The 20,000-nt window shown below is 38.7% G+C and overlaps 1 protein-coding gene across 1 annotated transcript in view; it reads right to left on the bottom strand.

The window, feature by feature from the left end:
* The window catches only part of LOC135074372 (galactokinase-like), a 50,900-nt gene that overhangs the window by 6,813 nt on the left and 24,087 nt on the right, over nucleotides 1-20,000 (bottom strand). Inside the window, exons 4-7 of the mRNA XM_063968639.1 lie at nucleotides 19,218-19,344; nucleotides 12,734-12,859; nucleotides 10,956-11,137; nucleotides 5,788-5,903 (exon numbers count right to left, since the gene is read on the bottom strand). Of these exons, the coding sequence (XP_063824709.1) occupies nucleotides 5,788-5,903; nucleotides 10,956-11,137; nucleotides 12,734-12,859; nucleotides 19,218-19,344 (551 nt within the window). The remainder of the gene's footprint in view (nucleotides 1-5,787; nucleotides 5,904-10,955; nucleotides 11,138-12,733; nucleotides 12,860-19,217; nucleotides 19,345-20,000) is intronic.

Genomic DNA, 20,000 nt, shown 5'->3' on the forward strand with positions numbered 1-20,000 from the left:
CCAAACCGTGCGACTGGGACAAGTACGGAAAGGCCCTAACAGAATATAACAAACAAATCAGAAAAGCCAAAAGAGCCTCTTGGCGACGCTTCTGTGAAGAAATTGCACAAACTAACAAAGGAGCAAGAATTCACAAAATCCTCGCTAAGACCCCAAACAACTATCTTGGACTACTAAAGAAGCCAGATAACTCATTTACGAACACCGAGATGGAGACTCTGGATCTCCTTAGGTCTTCACACTTTCCGGGTTCGTACCAAATCAATACACAAAGCAATACCCAAAGGAATGATGAACTCCATAGGGCTAAATGCTCAGACTGGAATAAGGCCTCCAATATCTTTAGGCCTAACCAGATTAGATGGGCTTTGGAAAAGTTTAAACCATTTAAATCAGCGGGAGAAGATGGCATCTTTCCTGCTCTTCTACAAAAAGGTAATAACTTACTTCTCCCGCATCTGGTAAAAATATTCAGAGCAAGTTACGCCTGGGGTATTATACCAGAACCATGGAATTGGGTCAAAGTTCGTTTTATACCCAAAACGGGGAAAAGGGACTACTCACAACCCAAATCCTTCAGACCCATAAGTCTAACATCCTTCCTGATGAAGGCCATGGAAAGGATATTAGACCAGCACATTAGAGCCAAATACTTAGTGAAAAGACCACTAAGCATCAACCAACATGCATACCAAAAGGGAAAATCTACTGAAACAGCCCTGCTCGATCTGGTCGATAAGGTGCAAAAATCCCTAGAGGATAAGCAAACGGCCCTATGTGCTTTTCTCGATGTTGAAGGTGCATTTGACAACACCCCTATAGAAACCATTCTAAAAGGAATGGAGGCAAAAGGGATTGATATAAGCACCATCAGATGGGTAAAAAACATGCTCTCCAACCGAGTAGTAAACATAACCCTCAATGCTGCAAAGCTTGAATTTCTTGCCACAAGAGGATGTCCACAAGGAGGCGTACTATCCCCACTTTTATGGACACTAGCAGTAGATCAACTTCTTGCTAAGATGGCAGAAAAAGACTATGATACTCAAGGCTATGCTGATGACCTAGTGGTTATCATCAGAGGTCCCTGCCTGAGCACAATTTCAAGTCTAATGCAAGGCGCTCTCAACACCATAAGTAGGTGGTGTAGAGAAAACGAATTATCTATTAATGCGGATAAAACAGTGATAATACCATTCACGAGGAAGAGAAAACTGGAAAAACTGGTAAATCTGAAATTAAACGGAAAAACTCTTCCTTTCTCAAGCGAAACCAAGTATCTAGGGGTAACTTTTGACCAAAAGCTTACTTGGAATTCGCACCTAAACAACATCATTCAAAAAGCCAAAATGGCTCTGTGGAGTTGTTGTCGAATGGCAGGGTCAAGATGGGGACTAAAACCCGCAATCGCCCTATGGCTGTACACAGCGGTCGTGAGACCGATAATAACCTATGCCTCTGCCGTCTGGTGCAGCAAGGTCAACCAAATGACAACAATACAGAAATTGAGCAGCCTACAACGGCTAGCCTGCATCACAGCAACCGGAGCACTATCAACGACACCAGGGGCTGCATTAAATGCTCTGCTTGATCTTATACCACTGCATATGCATGTGCAAAAAGAAGCCAAGCAGAGCACATATAGAATCTGCACCCGCACGAAAGTCAGATGGGCTTCTCAAAATCTGATAAGACTCAAGGAATCAGTACTTGAAAACAAACTTCTGTGCATGCCCAGTGACGACATGCATACGGAATGTAACTTCACCAAACTATATTCCGTAAACATACCTCCTAGAGACAAATGGCTAGAAGGCCAAATGTCATTTAAGGAAGGTAGTCACGTCTGGTACACGGACGGATCCAAAAAGGAAAATAATGTAGGTTGCGGGATCTACGGAGAGAGGCCTAAGCTCAAAGTTAGCCTAAACATGGGGACTGAAGCCTCAATCTTCCAAGCCGAGGTCTTTGCCATAAACAAATGTGCAGAAATAAACTTGGAAAGGAAGCTCCAGGATCAACACATCTACATCAACTCAGACAGCCAAGCAGCACTGCTGGCCTTAACATCCTTCGAATACACGTCAAAATTGGTGCAAACATGCACCGAGACACTGAATGCACTGGGAAATACCAACAAAGTAACGCTTACATGGGTACCAGGACATTCGAATATAGAAGGAAACGAAGTAGCAGATGAACTCGCCAGAGATGGAGCCGATAACCCTCAAATCGGCGTAGAACCGTTCTGTGGCATTACCAAACAACGAGCCACCACGCTACTAACCGCCCTCTGCAAACAAGAGGCTATTGAGTGGTGGAAGTCTACATCGGGACAAAAACACTCAAAAGCACTCATTCAGGGATATAGCAATAAAGTAACTAAAGAACTGCTAAAGTTCAAAAGATACAAAGCCTGTGCAGTGACTAGAATACTGACCGGCCACTGCAAACTAAACAAACATAAATCGAACATGAACATGACCGAGGAAACTCTGTGCAGATTCTGCCATACAGAAGAAGAAACGGCCATGCATGTTCTTTGCTCATGCTTCCCGCTTATGAGCAAAAGAAGTATCCATCTCGGGCGACACATCATGCACCCGGATGAGATAGCAGATATCACGCTCCAAAGAATCTGGAAATTTATAGACTCAACGGGACTAAGCAGTGAACTTTAAAGACAAGGGCTGCCACAATAGATCAAACCTGGTCGAGTTGGCGCAAATAAAGGCCCAAAAACCAATAATAATAATAATACTATGTTTTGTTTTACATTTCAATTTGGAGGTGGTGCCGAGTGCAAAAGTAAATGATGTAATATTGTGACTAATTACAAGTAGGCAATTGGATAATAAATTATAGTTGTTGCAATTCACAAAGCTTTGCATGTGGTTAATTACATTAATCAGTACAACACGCATCAAATTTTGTTCAGTCTTTTTGTTTATTAATAAATAAAAATATCATACTAAAATTGCATACATATTTGTTTGTATTGGTCTGGGTGTTTTCTTTCCATAATTTATGTATAACGTATGTACGGGGCTCTGTATCGAAAATCACTATGAGCAATGAGCATCACACACTTTTTGGGTAGAAGATTCTTCCATCTTGCAGCGTAGACCTTTAGCTACAGACCTTAGACAGTATTTTTGAAACATTCTTACGCATGGTGGAGGAAGGGACGCTCTAGAGACTCAAGTCTACAAGGAGTCATATGAACTCCAGTTTTAAATCCGTTAACATCTGCTGCATCTGCCATCTTTTTGGCTAGAAGATTCTTCTATCTTACAGCTTAGACCTTTAGCTACAGACCTTAGACAGCATTTTTTATTATTTATTTGTGTCAGTGTGCTCTTCTAAAGAGTGTAAGACGATTGTATGTAGGTACTATTAAAATGTAATTTTAACTCATTGGTTTTGTCTCTTATTTGAGGAATGTACTATGTATCATGAGTAGAGTCTTCGTTTAAAAGGATGCGAACGATTTAAATTTCTATAGGTAGACAAAATTGATAATTCTTAATTATCAAAAATTTAAGCTTTCTCCAGTAACACTGATATTATTATACTGTGACTCATCAAAGTCATCATTGTCAAAAATATTGACAAATCGCGAACTGTCACGGCCATAAAACTGACACGCGTCCGTCCTCCGTAAGCGCCACCGCGCGACTGATTGAGATTGTCCAAGCCGTCATGGACGATTTTTTCCACATTTTTAAACATAGTAACTAAATAAGACGCAATATAAAAATTTCATCCGTTAAAAGCCCTCAAGTTATTTCTGAACTTTAGTTTAGTAAAAGATTTAGAATCTCAAATCGCTTATTTTAAAAATAAAACCATAAATAGAAAACGAATAGAGGTAACTTTGGGAATATATTCTATCGAGTCAACTTCATCAAATCGTGTTTCCATCCGTTAATAGCCCTAGAAAATATCCTCAACTATGCCTAATAAAAATCTTAGCCTTTAATTTTACTGTTTAGTACCTCAAAAATGAAAAATGAAAACCTCATTTTCGCCATTTTCTCTGCTACCCGGCCTTAAGCAAGTATCGTTTGTGAATACGGGCGTAAAAGACCTATGTACAAACAACGGGAGTGACTTTGTTTTATGCTATTGTAAAGATACATTATAATAACATTTGACCATGAAGGTTGCTATGGGCTACTGATTCGCAAGAAACGCTTTGGATAATAAGCAATTTATAAAATTACTGAAGTGCAAGCAAGATTTCCGTGTAATGGAATACGGAAATAATATTTTCTCTTTGAGCCTTTATTAAAATTAATGTAGCTTGAAAAAGGTACAAGAGGCAGGCAGAAATTTTGATTTAAAACAAACTAGCGGCCGCTCGCGACTTCGTACGCGTTAACCCCGTTTTACCCCCTTAGGGGTTTAATTATACAAATCTCACCGTAAAAACCATCCTCGGACTTCAAGGAACATTTAAAAAAAAGAAGTGGTAAAATTGGTCCAGGCGTTGTTGAGTTATGCGTTTACCAACACATTTTGCGATTCATTTTATATCATAGATTTAGTAATTACATTCAAAAGCTGTTGAAACACTAATGAACTAATAGTGTTAATTAAATACGCTACGATAGTAATAGTGTTAAAATGTTTACACTTTCAATGAAATCTGTGTTCCTAGAAATAATTTGAGCGTGGGCAAGGGAAAATTGTTATTATAACTAATTAATGACTGCGAACTTCTAATTATAATCTAATTAGAAGTTCGCAGTCATTAATTCAGGGTGTATTAGAGTGTGGTGAGACCGTCGTTGCTAGGACCCAGTTATTGACACTGCACCCATAGTATGACCTTGGGTTACTACACATAATATCACATCATTTTTTCGTCGCCGTCCCCCCGTCCCCCCCCCCCCTCTAAATAAACTGTTTGTTGGCTTTAAAAATCTGGAAAAATTCGTAATTATACTGCTTTTCATGAACATTCAAGGAAACCATAGCGGTTAAGATACATCAGTCAGTTTAAGGGTAATATTCATTTAACTCATGTATTATAAAATTTCTTAACTAATGAAAATCCCTTAGAAGAAAATATTAAAAGTGACTTTAAATGAAGTAATTGCTTGCTTCTGAAATATATTGTGTTAAGGACGGGCAACTACGGAACCCTACACTGCGCGTGCCACGACACGCACTTGGCTATTTTTTTTTAATAATTAAATAACGATTTCACAACATAGAAGTAAAACTTGTACAAAATAGGACAATTAAAGATTAAAGTTATAAAATATTCCTCACATTAGTAAATTCCTGACACCTTCAAAATGATTCCTAACCCCAATACGTAGGTACTAATGCTAGTTACAGACCAAGAGCTAAGCTAAGTTAGTTTATTACACAATTTTAAATAGTTTTGTGCAGACTGCAAATACTGGAAAACTGCGTCAGATATACTTAAGCTAAACTAACTTAATTATGTAATAGTATCAGGCGTTACTTTGCGGAAATGCATAATTAATTAGATATTAAAAAGATAAAATCACTTAGCTTAAAATTTCCGCTTAGTGACGCCAGCATAAGTACCCAAGCACAAATGCAAAAAGCGCCGCCCGCCCTCCCACAAATCGCATGTGCTTTTTGCATTTACTTGTACTTTAACACAGTTGATGGTTGCGGGTAGTGTTGTTGGGTACTTGCGCCGGCGTCACTAAGCGGAAATTTAAAGTAAGTAATTTTATCTTTTTAATATCAAAACTAACGTAAGCAGAGCATGTGACATTCTGAAATAGGGTACTTATTATTTACCCTATCTAAGTCCATCTGCGCGAGGCTCTTGGCCACCTGCTCCGTGCGGTGTATCTCATCGATGATGTGCTCAGCCCTCATCAGCACCAGCTTATCACAGTTCTGCCGTTTGAGTTCTGCAACAAAATTGTTTCTTAAAAAACAACATTCAACCGCCTCTGTGGTCTAGTGGTAAGACCACCTGCTTCAGACCCAGAGGTCCCGGGTTCGATTTCCAGTGGGGGCCGATTTTTCTGTTCGGTTTGGTTGGTGGTAGGGCTTGTTCTAAGTCCGCCTGGCTAGCTACCACCATCTTACCTAAGTCTGTCGCTATAACAACAATGTTAACAGCATTGTTGTGTTCCGGCAGTTAGAGGTAAGATAGCCAGTTCCTCCGTGGTTGAGGATTCCGGGTGAAGCTCGCTTCCACCTTCGGCCTGATCATCACTTACCATCAGGTGAGATACAGGCCAAGAGCTTCCTCGTTGTGGATAAAAAAAATCAGGTAGGTAGTAGGTACAGTCGACAGCACGTCAGACTATACATTTTTGTTGCAAAATAGACTGTATTACAATAGGATAAGATACCGCTGTGTATAGCTAATGTGCTGTCGTCCGTGCATACTATGTTTATGCGTCACAAGTTTTGTCATAATCCCGAATGTAAAACTTTTTCCTCTTTAATTATGTAGGTATAGCCTGACCAGGAACATAAAAACCCTGGCATAGAGGCGCGTCAATGAAGAATGTTCACTAATTTTGTTTTTTAGCTTTCTGTATTCTCTGTTAAAAATAAAAAATACACGTGAAAGAATTATTTCGATACGTCAATTAGTTTCCAAGATATTGAATTTTAAAAGTGCGGGCGGCGGCCGGCCCTCCATTTTATGCGCGTGACGTCATATTACAGTGACTGGCTCATATTTGTATGGGTGGAATCTTGCAAGCTGAATTAAGACCCACTTCCAGGCAACCGATTAAGCTGAAATTTCGCAAACACATGTGATTTGGATGACCATGCAATATTATGATGACATGGAGCTGATCTGATGATGGTGCTGGAAGGTAGCCATAGGAACTCTATAATAAAACGACTTAAATGCATCGAGTTTGGGCTCGTTCGTTTTGTATTGATGAGTATTTTAATTCTATATAGTAATCGGGGTCTAATGATGGAGCTGGAAGGTAATTCGCAATAAAACGACACAATCGCATCAAGTTTGGGTTTGGTTCAATTTTAATTTCTGTGATGGGTCTAGGTGTTAATATGTATAATAAGTTTGTATTTACAAAAAAAAAATATTTAAGTATGTTTATATCCGTTTTCTAGTGAGCGGACGCTGTGAATGTACGTCACACGGGGTCACGTGACCGTCGGCGGGACTCAATATTTAAGCGAACTTTGAATGCCTATAAAATCATAACTACTGGGTATTTTTGAATTAAATAAAAACTAATGTATTTGTAAATGTAAAAGCTTAACTGTAACATAGGTTTCAAGTGATTTTGCATACCTAGTAACATTCTCAATTGCATTTGATAGTGCAACACTGAGTACAGTCGTACCTGTGTTAAATTAATAGGCTAACTTTATGTATCAGGATTCAGGATTAAGGGCTAATTTGATATTTTCATAAATTAATGAAAAAATATTATTATAGGTAACCTGGTTTAAATAAATTAAATGAAACCATCAATCGAGCTGGTAGGATTTATTTTATTATTCATCAATAATCAAATTCAGAACTTGAATATTCAACTGCAATGTCTGCTCATGAACGCTTCAAACTCGGTACTTCTTTCCCAATTCCATAAAATTCAACACGAAAGTGACAAAAAAATTTAAAATAGGTAGTTGAAACAAACCACAGCTAATTTTCGTAGTGGACTGTACTATACGATAAACATGTCAGTCAATTTGACAACCTTTGTCGGAAACATTATTCAATGAAAATATTGTCCGAACCCTTAGTATTTCTCTTCGACAAATACTTTAACACATTGTGAACCACTTTTCTTTCACGACTTTATAAAGATTTTAGCAATTTAATTCACAAAATCAATTGCGCACATTTAAATTAAAGTTTGTTTACACTTTGACAGCAATAGACTGACATGCAAGGTGACATGTCAATGAAGTTTTCAGTTACTGTTGCCATTAAAAGAAATTAGTACCATTAGTTTTCCGCAACATGGCGAGGGTTTTTATGTTCCTGGTCGGGCTATAGCACTGAAATTATGTCCCTAATGTCAGACTTTATCCAAGGCTTATTCAGCTTATTGGACTAACTGTTTTCCGTATCCTATGTAAGTCCTAATAAATCATACGTCATTTGCGACATCCGCTCTTGGCCTGTTTCTCATCTGATGGAATGAAATGTGATTGTCAGACCGAAGGCAAAAACATATACTTGATCAAGAGTTGAATTTAGTACAACGGTCTAACCAAACTCGAAAAAGGTAGCATAAATTGTATTGTGTGCTATCTAGGTATCAGGACCTTTTTTAATCAATAGACAATAGAGTCATTGAGGAAGAAAATGCATGTATAAAGTACCGTACTTTAGTAGGAATGCGAACCAATTTAGAAGTTATTATATTAACATTTATCCTTTCGTAATTGATGAAAACTTCGTGACACGTCACTAAGGGCCACAGCACATTTTACTTTTAGCAACGGGGTTTTTGCGACTGTATCTATGCAGCACCGCGATTTCGCGACTTGTGCGTTCGGACGCGGTATCGGAATCGCTTTAGCGACTGCTGTCGATGTTGCTGCATCGAGCTTCCCAAAAGCAACTCAATCGCTGCATTTGGAGTTTTTTGTTGTATGGGGAGATATGTGGTCGCTGCATTCAGCTTCTAATAAGTCAATTAACACTGTTTGTTTTCCGAATAAAGTAAAATAAAATAAAAACGGCTAAATCGCCCATAGCCAACGCTAAAAGTAGCATGTGTATCCAGCGGGACGAATATCCGCAGAAACTCATTTGACGGCAAGAACAATGAACTATATTACCAACTTTTTCACTCAAGCGCTTATAGCTCTTTTAGGGGAATCACCTAAGTGTGAAACAAGTCGCTATTTCAAAGGATTTCCAGGAATTATCCCATATTTGATCCTGCTTTTCATTAACATTTAAGCGGAATCCCTACATGATTTTCTATTGACTGAGTCTGAACACACAGAGAAGTGGTAAACGTTATTGCAAATAACTTTAGTGTACGAGTATAGGTCCCAGCTGGGACCCAGAACTCCTGAGTTAAATATATCATGAAAAAAGTGAGACGGAAAAAATGTCGCAATAATGTTTGCTACAATTCTTCATTAAAAATCACATAACGTACTTCCCCGTTGCAAATAATTTTCTACTCATCTATATTTATTTATTTACGACAACCAACAAGGAACGAAGGTGGACCGACGATCTGGTAAAGGTCGCGGGAAGAGCCTGGATGCAGGCAGCGCAGGACCGTTCATTGTGGAAGACCTTGGGGGAGGCCTTTGTCCAGTAGTAGACGTCATTTGGCTGAAACGAACGAACGAACCAACAAGACAGACAGAAGTAAAGGGGTTTACATACATAGGTACGAGTAATTTGTCTTAGGACTAGGTGCTATCTTAATTACAGGCAGCCACGGCATGCAATAAAATAAGTAAAATACAGGATTTGAATTTACTCGAGTATTTGGGTACGCGAAATATTTCTCTTTGGGCGGCATCCTAAGAGACTGTAACAAGATATCTCCAAAAGCAGTGCCAAGAAGCTTAGCGTTATTATGTATGAACACATCATGCGTAAGTCGGTCTTATGGCGGAGGGAGAGGTACTGTTGCTCTAAGTAGTACTCATATTTTTCTATTGGAGCCAAGATTTACCGTCGTTTTATATAGAATAAAAAAGACATAATATAATATCATATTTAATTGTAAATTAACACTTGATGTAAATTATATCCCGGAAAAGATTACGCATAAGGGCCTTCCTAAAATAATTAAAAAATCCATGATCAAAAACCTGAAAAGTAATGTAAATACCATAACATTTCCTTTTTTCGTAAAACGACGACAAAAATTCAAATTTAGACACGTGTATCGTAACAATAAGAATCATTTTACATTCTCTCTGTAAACATTTTTGATTATTACCGAATTACCTTCAGGAAACGTGCCCGCGATTAATTTAAAGCATTTTCGTGCTCGATGCCTTACATTATGACGAAATTAATTATGAAAATTGATACTCGCTGTTATAAATAGGGATTTACTCCCACTTCGATCATGTCATTGACACCTAGGGTATCGAAATAGGGCTTCAATTTAAACCAAACTTACTTTGAGATAAACTAAACTTGACTACGAAGGCCAGCCAGCCTTTTGTAATATGGAAATAAGGTTCTTTTCATATTTTCCTCGTAAATCAGGCAGTACCTACAGCAGACAATTCCCCGTAGGCAGATTACGGCTAAATGTACCCTCAGAGATACAAAATCACCTTCTTAGATGAATCAAGCATGTCAGAACTAAACTAAAGCTGAAACCGTTACACGAAGCTTGTTGTTTAACCTAAAGTTTCCTAGACTAGCTTTACCTAGGAAAATGGTCTACCTATTATCTATACCGACCTGCCATCGGAAGTTTGGCCTAGTTTAGGTGAATCCACTAAAAACAGTTCCTTCTCCTGCTCTAAGATGTTTTTATATGTCATTGCTCCTGCTTAGTGGACGGCGCCGTTCTGTTTCTAATAACTACACCCTCCACGGAAGTCCCATCCCATTCAAAATTTGGTGGGAACTGTAATATTCCCACTGTCTAAAAAGTTCGTTCGTACGTTTCAGCCAAAAAACGTCCACTGCTGGACAAAGACCTCCCTCCTCCAAGGATTTCCATAACGACCGGTCCACCTAGGCCTCGAGAACTTTTCTGCCCCAACGGCCCTTGTCGCTACGTGCTATATGCCGCGCCCACTGCCACTTGATTTTAGCAATTCTGCGAGCTATATCAGTCACTTTGGTTCTCCTGCGCATCGCCTCATTTCTGATTGGATGACGTAGGGGAACTGCAAGCAATACGATACTGGTTACGCTATATACCTTCTTCCTTCCAAGAGCTTCCCCGTAGCACCCTCCCCACACTGGGAGGGAAGATGAAAGGTAGATGAAACGGTTCTGATACTACGCTACATCATACCTTCTAAGTCTTTCCTGGTAGCGCCCCTTAGAGAGGGCAAGCCAAGCTTGTCAGCCGCCTCCTGGCACTGCGCCCTGCGCTGCGGATACTCGCTGCCAGTCAGTTGGTGCTTCACGTTGGAGTTCACCACCAGGATCGCAGTGTCACCCGTATTTACTGGAATATGCTTGGCTTCTAACGATCTGGTGACAATATTCTTGTTGTTATTTAAATAATAAATAAATATTTATTCGTGTAGCGAAAAACGCAGCGTAAGACGTCCACCCACAATGCAGACCGACGACATCATAAAGATAGCAGGAAGGCGCTGGACGCAGGCCACTCCAAACCGGGCAATATGGAAAGCATTGGGGGAGGCCAATGTTCAGCAGTGGACGTCCTATGCCAGAGATGATGATGATGATGATGATGAATCTTTATTCACAAATATCATTTTCTAGGATTTAAAAACTTATCATTGTTGGAATTTTACGACGGAAAGTCAAACGAAAATCTATTGACTGTCTTATAGAGAAGATCTCATCTGTAAATTATGTATTTCCACTTTTGATTTTTCTTGCGTACTAACTGAGTGGTACCCAATACTTTATTACTTTATTCTCTTTCAATTAACGTTCTGTACAATGCAATCTTTTATACAATAGATACAATGTAACTAATTATTTCAAGTAATCCTTTCAGTCTGTGAGTGTTTTACAATCGCTTATATTGATATACCTACCTAGTTGTATCATCAAATAAACTCAATCGAGTACGAGACTAACCGTAAAAAACTAGAAAACATTAATATTATAAAAACATTTTAGGTTTTCCATCTAAATCGCGTTTCTATGCCAATATTTACACTTTTAGAACCAGAAAAAGGCAAACTAACTTTTTTTAACGCTCCGTTTTCCATTACCTTTTATTTGCTCCTTTAGAAAATATAAAAAAGATTTTGTGAAAGTTATTTGATCGTAAATGATTTAGTACCAAAGTTTTACCTAGCTACTCGTACTAATTTAGGATCGACAGAACCTTAACTATTTTTTAATGCCTGTCTGAAGTTTTGGTTACTATCAAGCTACTTAAGCTAAGTTTAAAGCTAGGAGGTTAGAAGGCTTTGAAACTATCGTAACCGTATTCACAAACGATGCTTGCTTAAGTGAAGCAGAAAATCGAACGCACAGCTTAGAATAGAACTCTGTGATTGGTTCGTGTGTCACCCTGTGCGTCCACGCGCACTGTGAGACCTCATAGTATAGTTTGTGAATACGGGCGGGCGAACGACAGACAAATATCAAGCAAACGCAGAAAATCAGCAATGTAGGTCACGATAGCCGAACTATAAAGGGGTCGGACTGGTCGAATAGTCATCGAACCCCGCTGACGCTCGACCATTGTGGTGAGCCTACTCTTGACACAGATTAACACCCGTATTCACAAACGATGCTTGCCTAATCGAACGCACAGCGTTGAATTTTGAAGCCTGTGCGTCCACAAAAACAAATTACTAATATTCTTTTATGCTTCAACCACACTAACGCGTGCAGATCGCCATAGCCGGCGCGATCATAGGAAAATGACAGGTCGCGCGGACTGTCATGGGTCGCGCGGACTGTCATGGGTCGCGCGGACTGTCATGGGTCGCGCGGACTGTCATGGGTCGCGCGGACTGTCATGGGGCTCGCGGACTGTCATGGGGCTCGCGGACTGTCATGGGCTAATGATCGCGCCGGCGATGGCGACCTGCACGCGTTGGTGTGGTTGAAGCTTTATAAAAAATGTAGGTCACTAACCTGCAGTCTATTAGAAGGGCATGGTCCTTTCTGGCCAGTGTCACAACGTATTGGTCCATGATGCCGCAAGGCATGCCGGGGAACTCGTGTTCCGCCTTCTGACACAGCTTCGCTTTTTGGACTGGGCTGAAACAAATAATGAGTTGTAATATTGAGGATGTCCGAGAATAATCAAGAGGTTGATGAAAGATTATTTACTTATTTGGTCAGGTTTGTAATTGCTGTTAAAATTCCTGATGACATTTAAGAAAGTTTCTGTCAACTAAAAATTCTTACGCCCGTATTCACAAACGATACTTGCTTAAGTGAAGCAGCAAATCGAACGCACAGCGTTCAACAGAGCTCTGTGATTGGTTCGTTTGTCACCCTGTGCGTCCACGCGCACTGTGAGACCTCATAGTAATGTTTGTAAATATGGGCGTTAGCTTCAGATAACAACTAAAATGTCATTTCATGCACTAGCATATAAAACTTCACTAACATATGTATTAGCATAGTTGCTAGCATAGCATAATATTAGAGATATCCTCCGGTGATCATACATACCTATTGAGTCAATTCGAATTTATTTACTGTAGCAATCAAGTTCAAGTATAAGTAATAAAGTTAAAGATAAAGTAATACTCAACTTAGACCATCAAGACAAACATCGAACCGTTCGCGTACGTTTTCTAAACAAATAGTAGATACCTACAATACGTAACAAGTTATGAAAACTTCTGAGGCCACGTACTTATATTGAAATTATTTATGAACTCTCAGAAAGTTTCAATCAGTTACATTAAAGCTTCAGCCAAACCAACGCGTCGGCGATAGCGATGGCGATGGCTATATGGCCATCACTGCGCAAGCATATATCGCCGCGACCAATGACAGGACGCGTTGATGTGAACTCATCGCTACAAATTCATACACGACGTAATAATGGTAATCGCCATCGCCATCGCGCACGCAGGCTGCACGCGTTGGTTTGGCCAAACCTTATGACGAACTTTTCGTTGAAATTGCCAAAATTTTCTGATTCATAATTCGTGTAATTCTATTGTTCTAAGGTAGGTATCCAATACGTGTTCGTAAGTTACTTTCGAGTTTTGACATATTATGTCAACCACGTGTTAAATCTGCTGACACTTTTGGCAAATTAAACTTGTTGTTAGCTGAACGTTGTCTGATGCATAATTATATGGATGAGATACTTACTTCAAAGTCATTAAAAATGCAAAAAATAATTTACAAATTACTTTTCTTTTTCAAATTGTCAAAAAACCACCATTGGTATCGATCCTAAGGCTTGGTTGCAACATCTAACTTTAACTTTAACAAACGCCAAAAATCTGTCAAACTCCATAAAAAAACACCGCTTTTAATTATGGTTAAGTTAAGGTGGTGCAACTAAGCCTATGTTATCCTAACTGGCATGCTGGCTGCATTTGGTAACTGTGGATAATGCTAATCAACAAAAATATCGTAAAAAACATATTCTTATACGTTATAAATCGAAGGTTGAATCGAACAATTTATTTATTTTATTTTCGTTTGGGATAACAAACAATTTCGCAATAAGTATTGCAAATCAAAATAAACAATCAGAATCATGTCATATTTAGATTATTTTTATCTCTTATTCATGAATACAATTTAACGTCGGATGTCCCTTATACATTCGATTTCCTAGAAGCAAACTCGTTAGGATCGACTTGACATATGACACACACAGTCTACAGGGGGGGGGTGATCGCCCCGGGTGCCAACCTATGCTACGCCGCCACTGCTCATGCCTTAGGCCCTAAAGCCTTCCTCGATAAGACTATCCAACACAAAAATATTTCATCAAACCGGTCCAGTAGTTTTAGGCTATACAGGGTGGAAACGATAAATAATATCTCACTCGATTATTTATAAACTATACAGGATATCGAAAAACTAGTTACTGATCCTGAAAGTGCTTCACGAGCTCTTTCAAACAGTACCAATAATAGATTACAGAATAAACTGGAACTATCCGAAAATTCAATGTTTTCGGCTTCCAAAAAAAATATTTTTGATTTTGCAGCAGCAGCAGCAGCAGCAGCCAATAGAGGCGAAGCAGTAAAGAAAAATGTTGGAAAAACGGGAAATATTAAAACAATTTTCACGCGGTCAAAGTCACGGGCATAGCTAGTAATCTATAGTCCTGATAACAAAGGTTAAAAGCTTAGAACTTTGACCCTTATTGACGCACTTTATGTAGTACTAGATTGGTTACGGAACTATTTTCATTTCTCGTTCCGAACATTGAAGATCTACTGGCTGACCTGGCGAACTTAGTGAAAGAATTTTTCAAATCGGTGCAGTAGTTTTCGAGCCTATTCAATGTAGGTAAATCAAAAATTTCCTCTTCTTAATAAGTATTAGTGGTTTTATAAAACTACCACTGAATCGTATCATTAACCAAGTCCACTGCTGGACAAAAGCCTCCACCAAGGAATTTCATAACAACTGGTCCTGCTCTGCACACATCCATCCATGTTATTCTGTGGGTATACCATGGGTATACACGTATAATACCTAAAACACCCTTTATTTTAAAACATTCAATTAATAACAAATCACATAAACCCAAACACTCTAAAAAGGCTTACCTACGCGCTATTTGTTTCATGTCTCTTATAAAACGTTTTTCTTATAATAGACTAAGAGCTAGGGAACGCCAGACTTACGTCATTTTATAAAAGCTGAAAGTTTGTCAGCGTATGCCCCCAATATAGGTTAGGATGTTGGTGCATCATGAAGTTTGGGTCATCGTGGCTTTGGCAGCTACCCTCAAAAGATTGTCTAGCAAGGAGTTGGAACTGTCAAACCTGTTTGGTTTATGAGGAAACAACTTCTAGTCATTGCCCAAATACTAACACATAAAAATCAGCTTCTATGGTACAACGTAAGTAGAATTACAGTCCAATGAATATACAGCAAAGGCCACCGTAAAAGTTAGGCTTACGTTATACCTTAAAATCTGATTTTTATACAATAATATTTGGCCATATAAGCCACGATGACCCAAACTTCATAATGCACCAACATTCTAGCCTATTTTGGGAGCATGTGCTGACAAACTTTCAGCTTTTATAAAATGACGTAGGTTTGGCGTTCGCTAGCTCTTAGTTTATAAACTTCTAAATGATAAAAGGTCGTCTAGACAGGACCAGTAAACAAAGTCCTGATAAATAAATAAAGACCACAGCTGAAATTATTTTCAGCTTGGCGTTGTGAGATAACTTTAATCGACAGTTCACAATTTGTAAACAAAAAATAATGTAAACATTATAATACTTGTTTCGTGATTACAATATTTTTTCATCACAGACACCAGACAGATAAGGTGACCTATCATTGTATTCGATTACTTAACATTAAAAAAATTCTGAAACACGGCATATCTATATCTATAATTATAAAGTATCACTGACTGACTGATTGACTGACTCACTCACTCATCACGAAATCTCAGTAACTACAAGTGATAGGAGTCTCAAATTTTGCAAAGGGGTTCTTTTTAGAACGTAGGTGCTCACTAAGATGGGACTGCAAAATTCAACCCGGGGGTAAACGGGCGTACGTACGAACGAAGTCGCGGACGGCCGCTAGTAATGTATAAATATTAAGTTGATACTCATAAAAGACTACCGCTGATCTTACCTATAGTCAGACTTATGTATTAGAAAAAAAATTAATGTTATTTAGTTTTGCAGGCCAGTCTATGTAAATAATGTTCAAAGCTCGTACGCTCGTTTCAATTTACTTTTTTTTTTAATGCATAACAATAATGCTTTGTATGATATTTACATTACCTGCCTTTGTATGTATTATATTACGTTACAGGTACTCGTAAGTACGTCATATTATATATTTTCTGAGATTAAAGGAGTACGAGCATATCTAAGCTAGCGAGCTAAGATTAAATCTGATGTACCTATAATTAAAATTACTCATTTCCAAGATGGCAAACATTCTTATTTTCTTTTCTTAGCAATAATATTATTATGTAAAAGTGACACTCTTGAGGCTAACAGAAAAGGTTTTTATAATGACTGACGTCAAACAAAAATATACGTTTGATTAAATTCGTATTTGTTTTAGACAAACTTTTCAATAATCTCGATTCAAATAAAATGCGCTTTTAAAACGGTGCGCTTCAACAATATAGGGTTTCAAGACTTATTGAAGCAAACTCTACTAGTAGGTACGAGAAAATATATCCTTCCCGCCTGAGTTGAAAATGAGCACTTTGCGATAGAGTTGAGATTTACTTATTAATCTACTTAACTTAATAAATATGCATAGGGGTCACTTAAAAATTAGGAATTGATGGTGAAAACGAGCTTAAGAACAATAACTTGTAATCATGTGTATTTAACATTCCTTATAATTATTGAAATAGGTTTCAATAATATTTAAGGTATTGTACATTAATACATTCATATTACAGATTTAAAAATAAAAACATAAATTTCCCTTTCTGTCTAAACATCGCCAGATACCTAATGCTTAAAATGCTGACTAATATTGATTTGTAAAAGATACCTTTAGAAACTCATGTAGCTAAAGATTTTTTTAAGTAACAAACAAGCAAAAGTGATAGGTATTCAAATCCTATTTACTTCTGAGAGAATTTGTTATGAAGACCAAGATTTTCTTTAAAGATAGACTTTGTACCAGCACTTTTTGTATTAAATATTCAAAATCGAGTACAAGAAAACGGATAGGAAAATCCCTATAGGTTTTCTGTCTTAAAATCTTAGATGGTTTTTAGACTGTAATTACGTGCCTTTCATTTTCATGATTATTTCTAAAAATTACTGACATATTTATTATTTTTTCTTTTATTATTTTCTAATGATAATGAAGTAAACAGATTTCCAAGTATTCCATCAAGTGACGCTCAATAAGTACTTTGAAAATTAAATTGAGTGCCGTATTTTATAAGTCACTCACCTTGGGAACCGAACGCAAAATTACTGTTTTTCATTTTTATTTTTTTTATTTGCATACGTATTGGCGCGCTCACATACAAACCGCGCTCGGTGCGTTTCTATGAAAATGACCTAAAGTCTGTTCGCCGAGAGTTGATAAATATTATGAAATGTCTTGCAATAGCGACTGTCGCTTAATTATCTCGCCATACAGAATGCTATGGCGGGCGTCGTTTGTCACAACGCGCACTAAGTACCATGGTACGAGCCACGCAGCTGTCGTCAAGCGCCCCGGCCGGCGGGCCGCAATGTGTGAAACGCAATGTGTGAAACGGAATAGATTTATTTTACATAAGACCGAAATGAATGGTATGACAGTGGGTAGGGCTTTGCCCAACATTGGGATACACCACTATAAGTCACTTGATAATAATGAAATACTTTTTATCCAACACATGGACGCCACGTGTTTGATCCGTATCCCCACGTATGCCCTAACCGGAATAATTCCCGTAAATTTAAAAGAGATAATAATGATAATCTACCAACTTTTTCATTATATCGACAAAAATAATTAGCGGGCCGCAATTTATAATGAGTTTAGAAACTCTGATATTTAATTTTTTTTATCAACTCTCGGCGAACAGACTTTACTCATTTATTAGTATTTACTCTGCTTGAGGTCTTGTCATGTAAGTCTGTCTGTAAACTTATACGTGCCTACCTAATAAATAAAACATGTAGTTCAGTCCTCAATAAATAAACACAAGGTTGGTTAGATCGAGAAAGGAATGATCGAGTAAGCAAGAGACTCTTCGATGTAACATTAACATTTTTTATCATAAACAATACACGGTCGAACCTTTATACCTTTCTTTGTCTTTGGTAGACCTTGCTTCAAGGACCATTTGCTCTAGCTTGACCTTCACATTATGTGAAACCACAACAAGTATTTTCTTGTGATAAAATAACGTTGCGGGTCTAATGACTGTTTTCCTTTTCCTGGGAGAAAAACTTGGCCATCGCCGGTTGGGTTTTTATTGAAACAAAGTAAGAAAAAGTATTTATTTGATGCAAGTACGTAGGTACCTACATCCTTACAAAATTGGTGGTCAAGCTGTAGATGTTGGTTGCACAGGAGTTGCAGCAGTGGGAATAAAAGGTGGAATACTCCTTCGATAAAATACAAGGTTATTGTAAATCTCCTTTATTCTTCTGATTAAATTCGTTGCTGATTTCAAAACAGTATCTTCCGGGGCTACTCAACCTACAGTATTGCTTTACCCGAAAACCTCAACCGCAGAGGAAATGGCTATCTTACCTCCAACTGGCGACAATGTTATGGCGACAGACTAAGGTAAATGTTGGTAGCTAGCCAAGCGGTATTAGCGGCCCTACCACCAACCAAACTGAAAATAAACATCTGCTCGCACTGGGAATCAAACCTGGGACCTCTGAATCTAAAGCAGGTGGTCTTACTATTAGAGGTACAGAGGCCTTTAAAAGATTATTAGCGGCGGTCAAAAGATACTCACTCAACCTTCTTTCCCTCGAGTTCCTCAAGGATGGTGAAAACAGCTACTTCCAATGATGCACTGCTGGAGAGCCCCGACCCCATGGGTAGGTCCGACACTATGACGGCATCGAAACCTCTCACACGGCCTGGGGACAAACAGATAGAGTCAGCCACTTTGCTGATTCAATAGGGATGTTGACTGGGTAATGAAGTCGAAATGAGGGCAATCGTTTTAGCGCTCACCAGTTAGCGCTACTGTAGAGTAAGGTCCTGTCACTTACTAGTAGCGAAGACAGTGGCACCAACTGGTGAGCGCTAAAGTGGTAGGAAGACTATCGCATTTGCACTCATCAAGATCCTTTTACAAGAAGTAAGGTCCTTTCAATCGCCAGGGGTGCCAACTGTTAAGTATAAAAACGATAGCCCTCATTGTGTTTAGTCCGTACTCTTTCTCTTCTTGTAGCTAGATACGCGGGAGGCATCTGGATACGGGCAGCGTAAGACCGGTTGTTATAAATATCCTTGATGGAGGCCTCCCTTCTGGCCTTTGGCTAAAACGAACTCTTTTCGACCTACATACATTTTCAATCATCATCACCATCATCATTTTAGCCATAGGACGTCCACTGCTGAACATAGGCCTCCCCCAATGCTTTCCATGTTGATCGATTGGTAGCGGCCTGCGTCCAGCGCTTCCCTGCTACCTTTACGATGTCATCGGTCCACCTTGTAGGTGGACGTCCCACGCTGCGTTTTCCGGTACGCGGCTTCCATTCCAGAACCTTTCTGCCCCATCGGCCGT

Source organism: Ostrinia nubilalis, chromosome 9 (genome assembly GCF_963855985.1).
Source record: "Ostrinia nubilalis chromosome 9, ilOstNubi1.1, whole genome shotgun sequence".
Classification (NCBI taxonomy): Eukaryota; Metazoa; Arthropoda; class Insecta; order Lepidoptera; family Crambidae; genus Ostrinia; species Ostrinia nubilalis.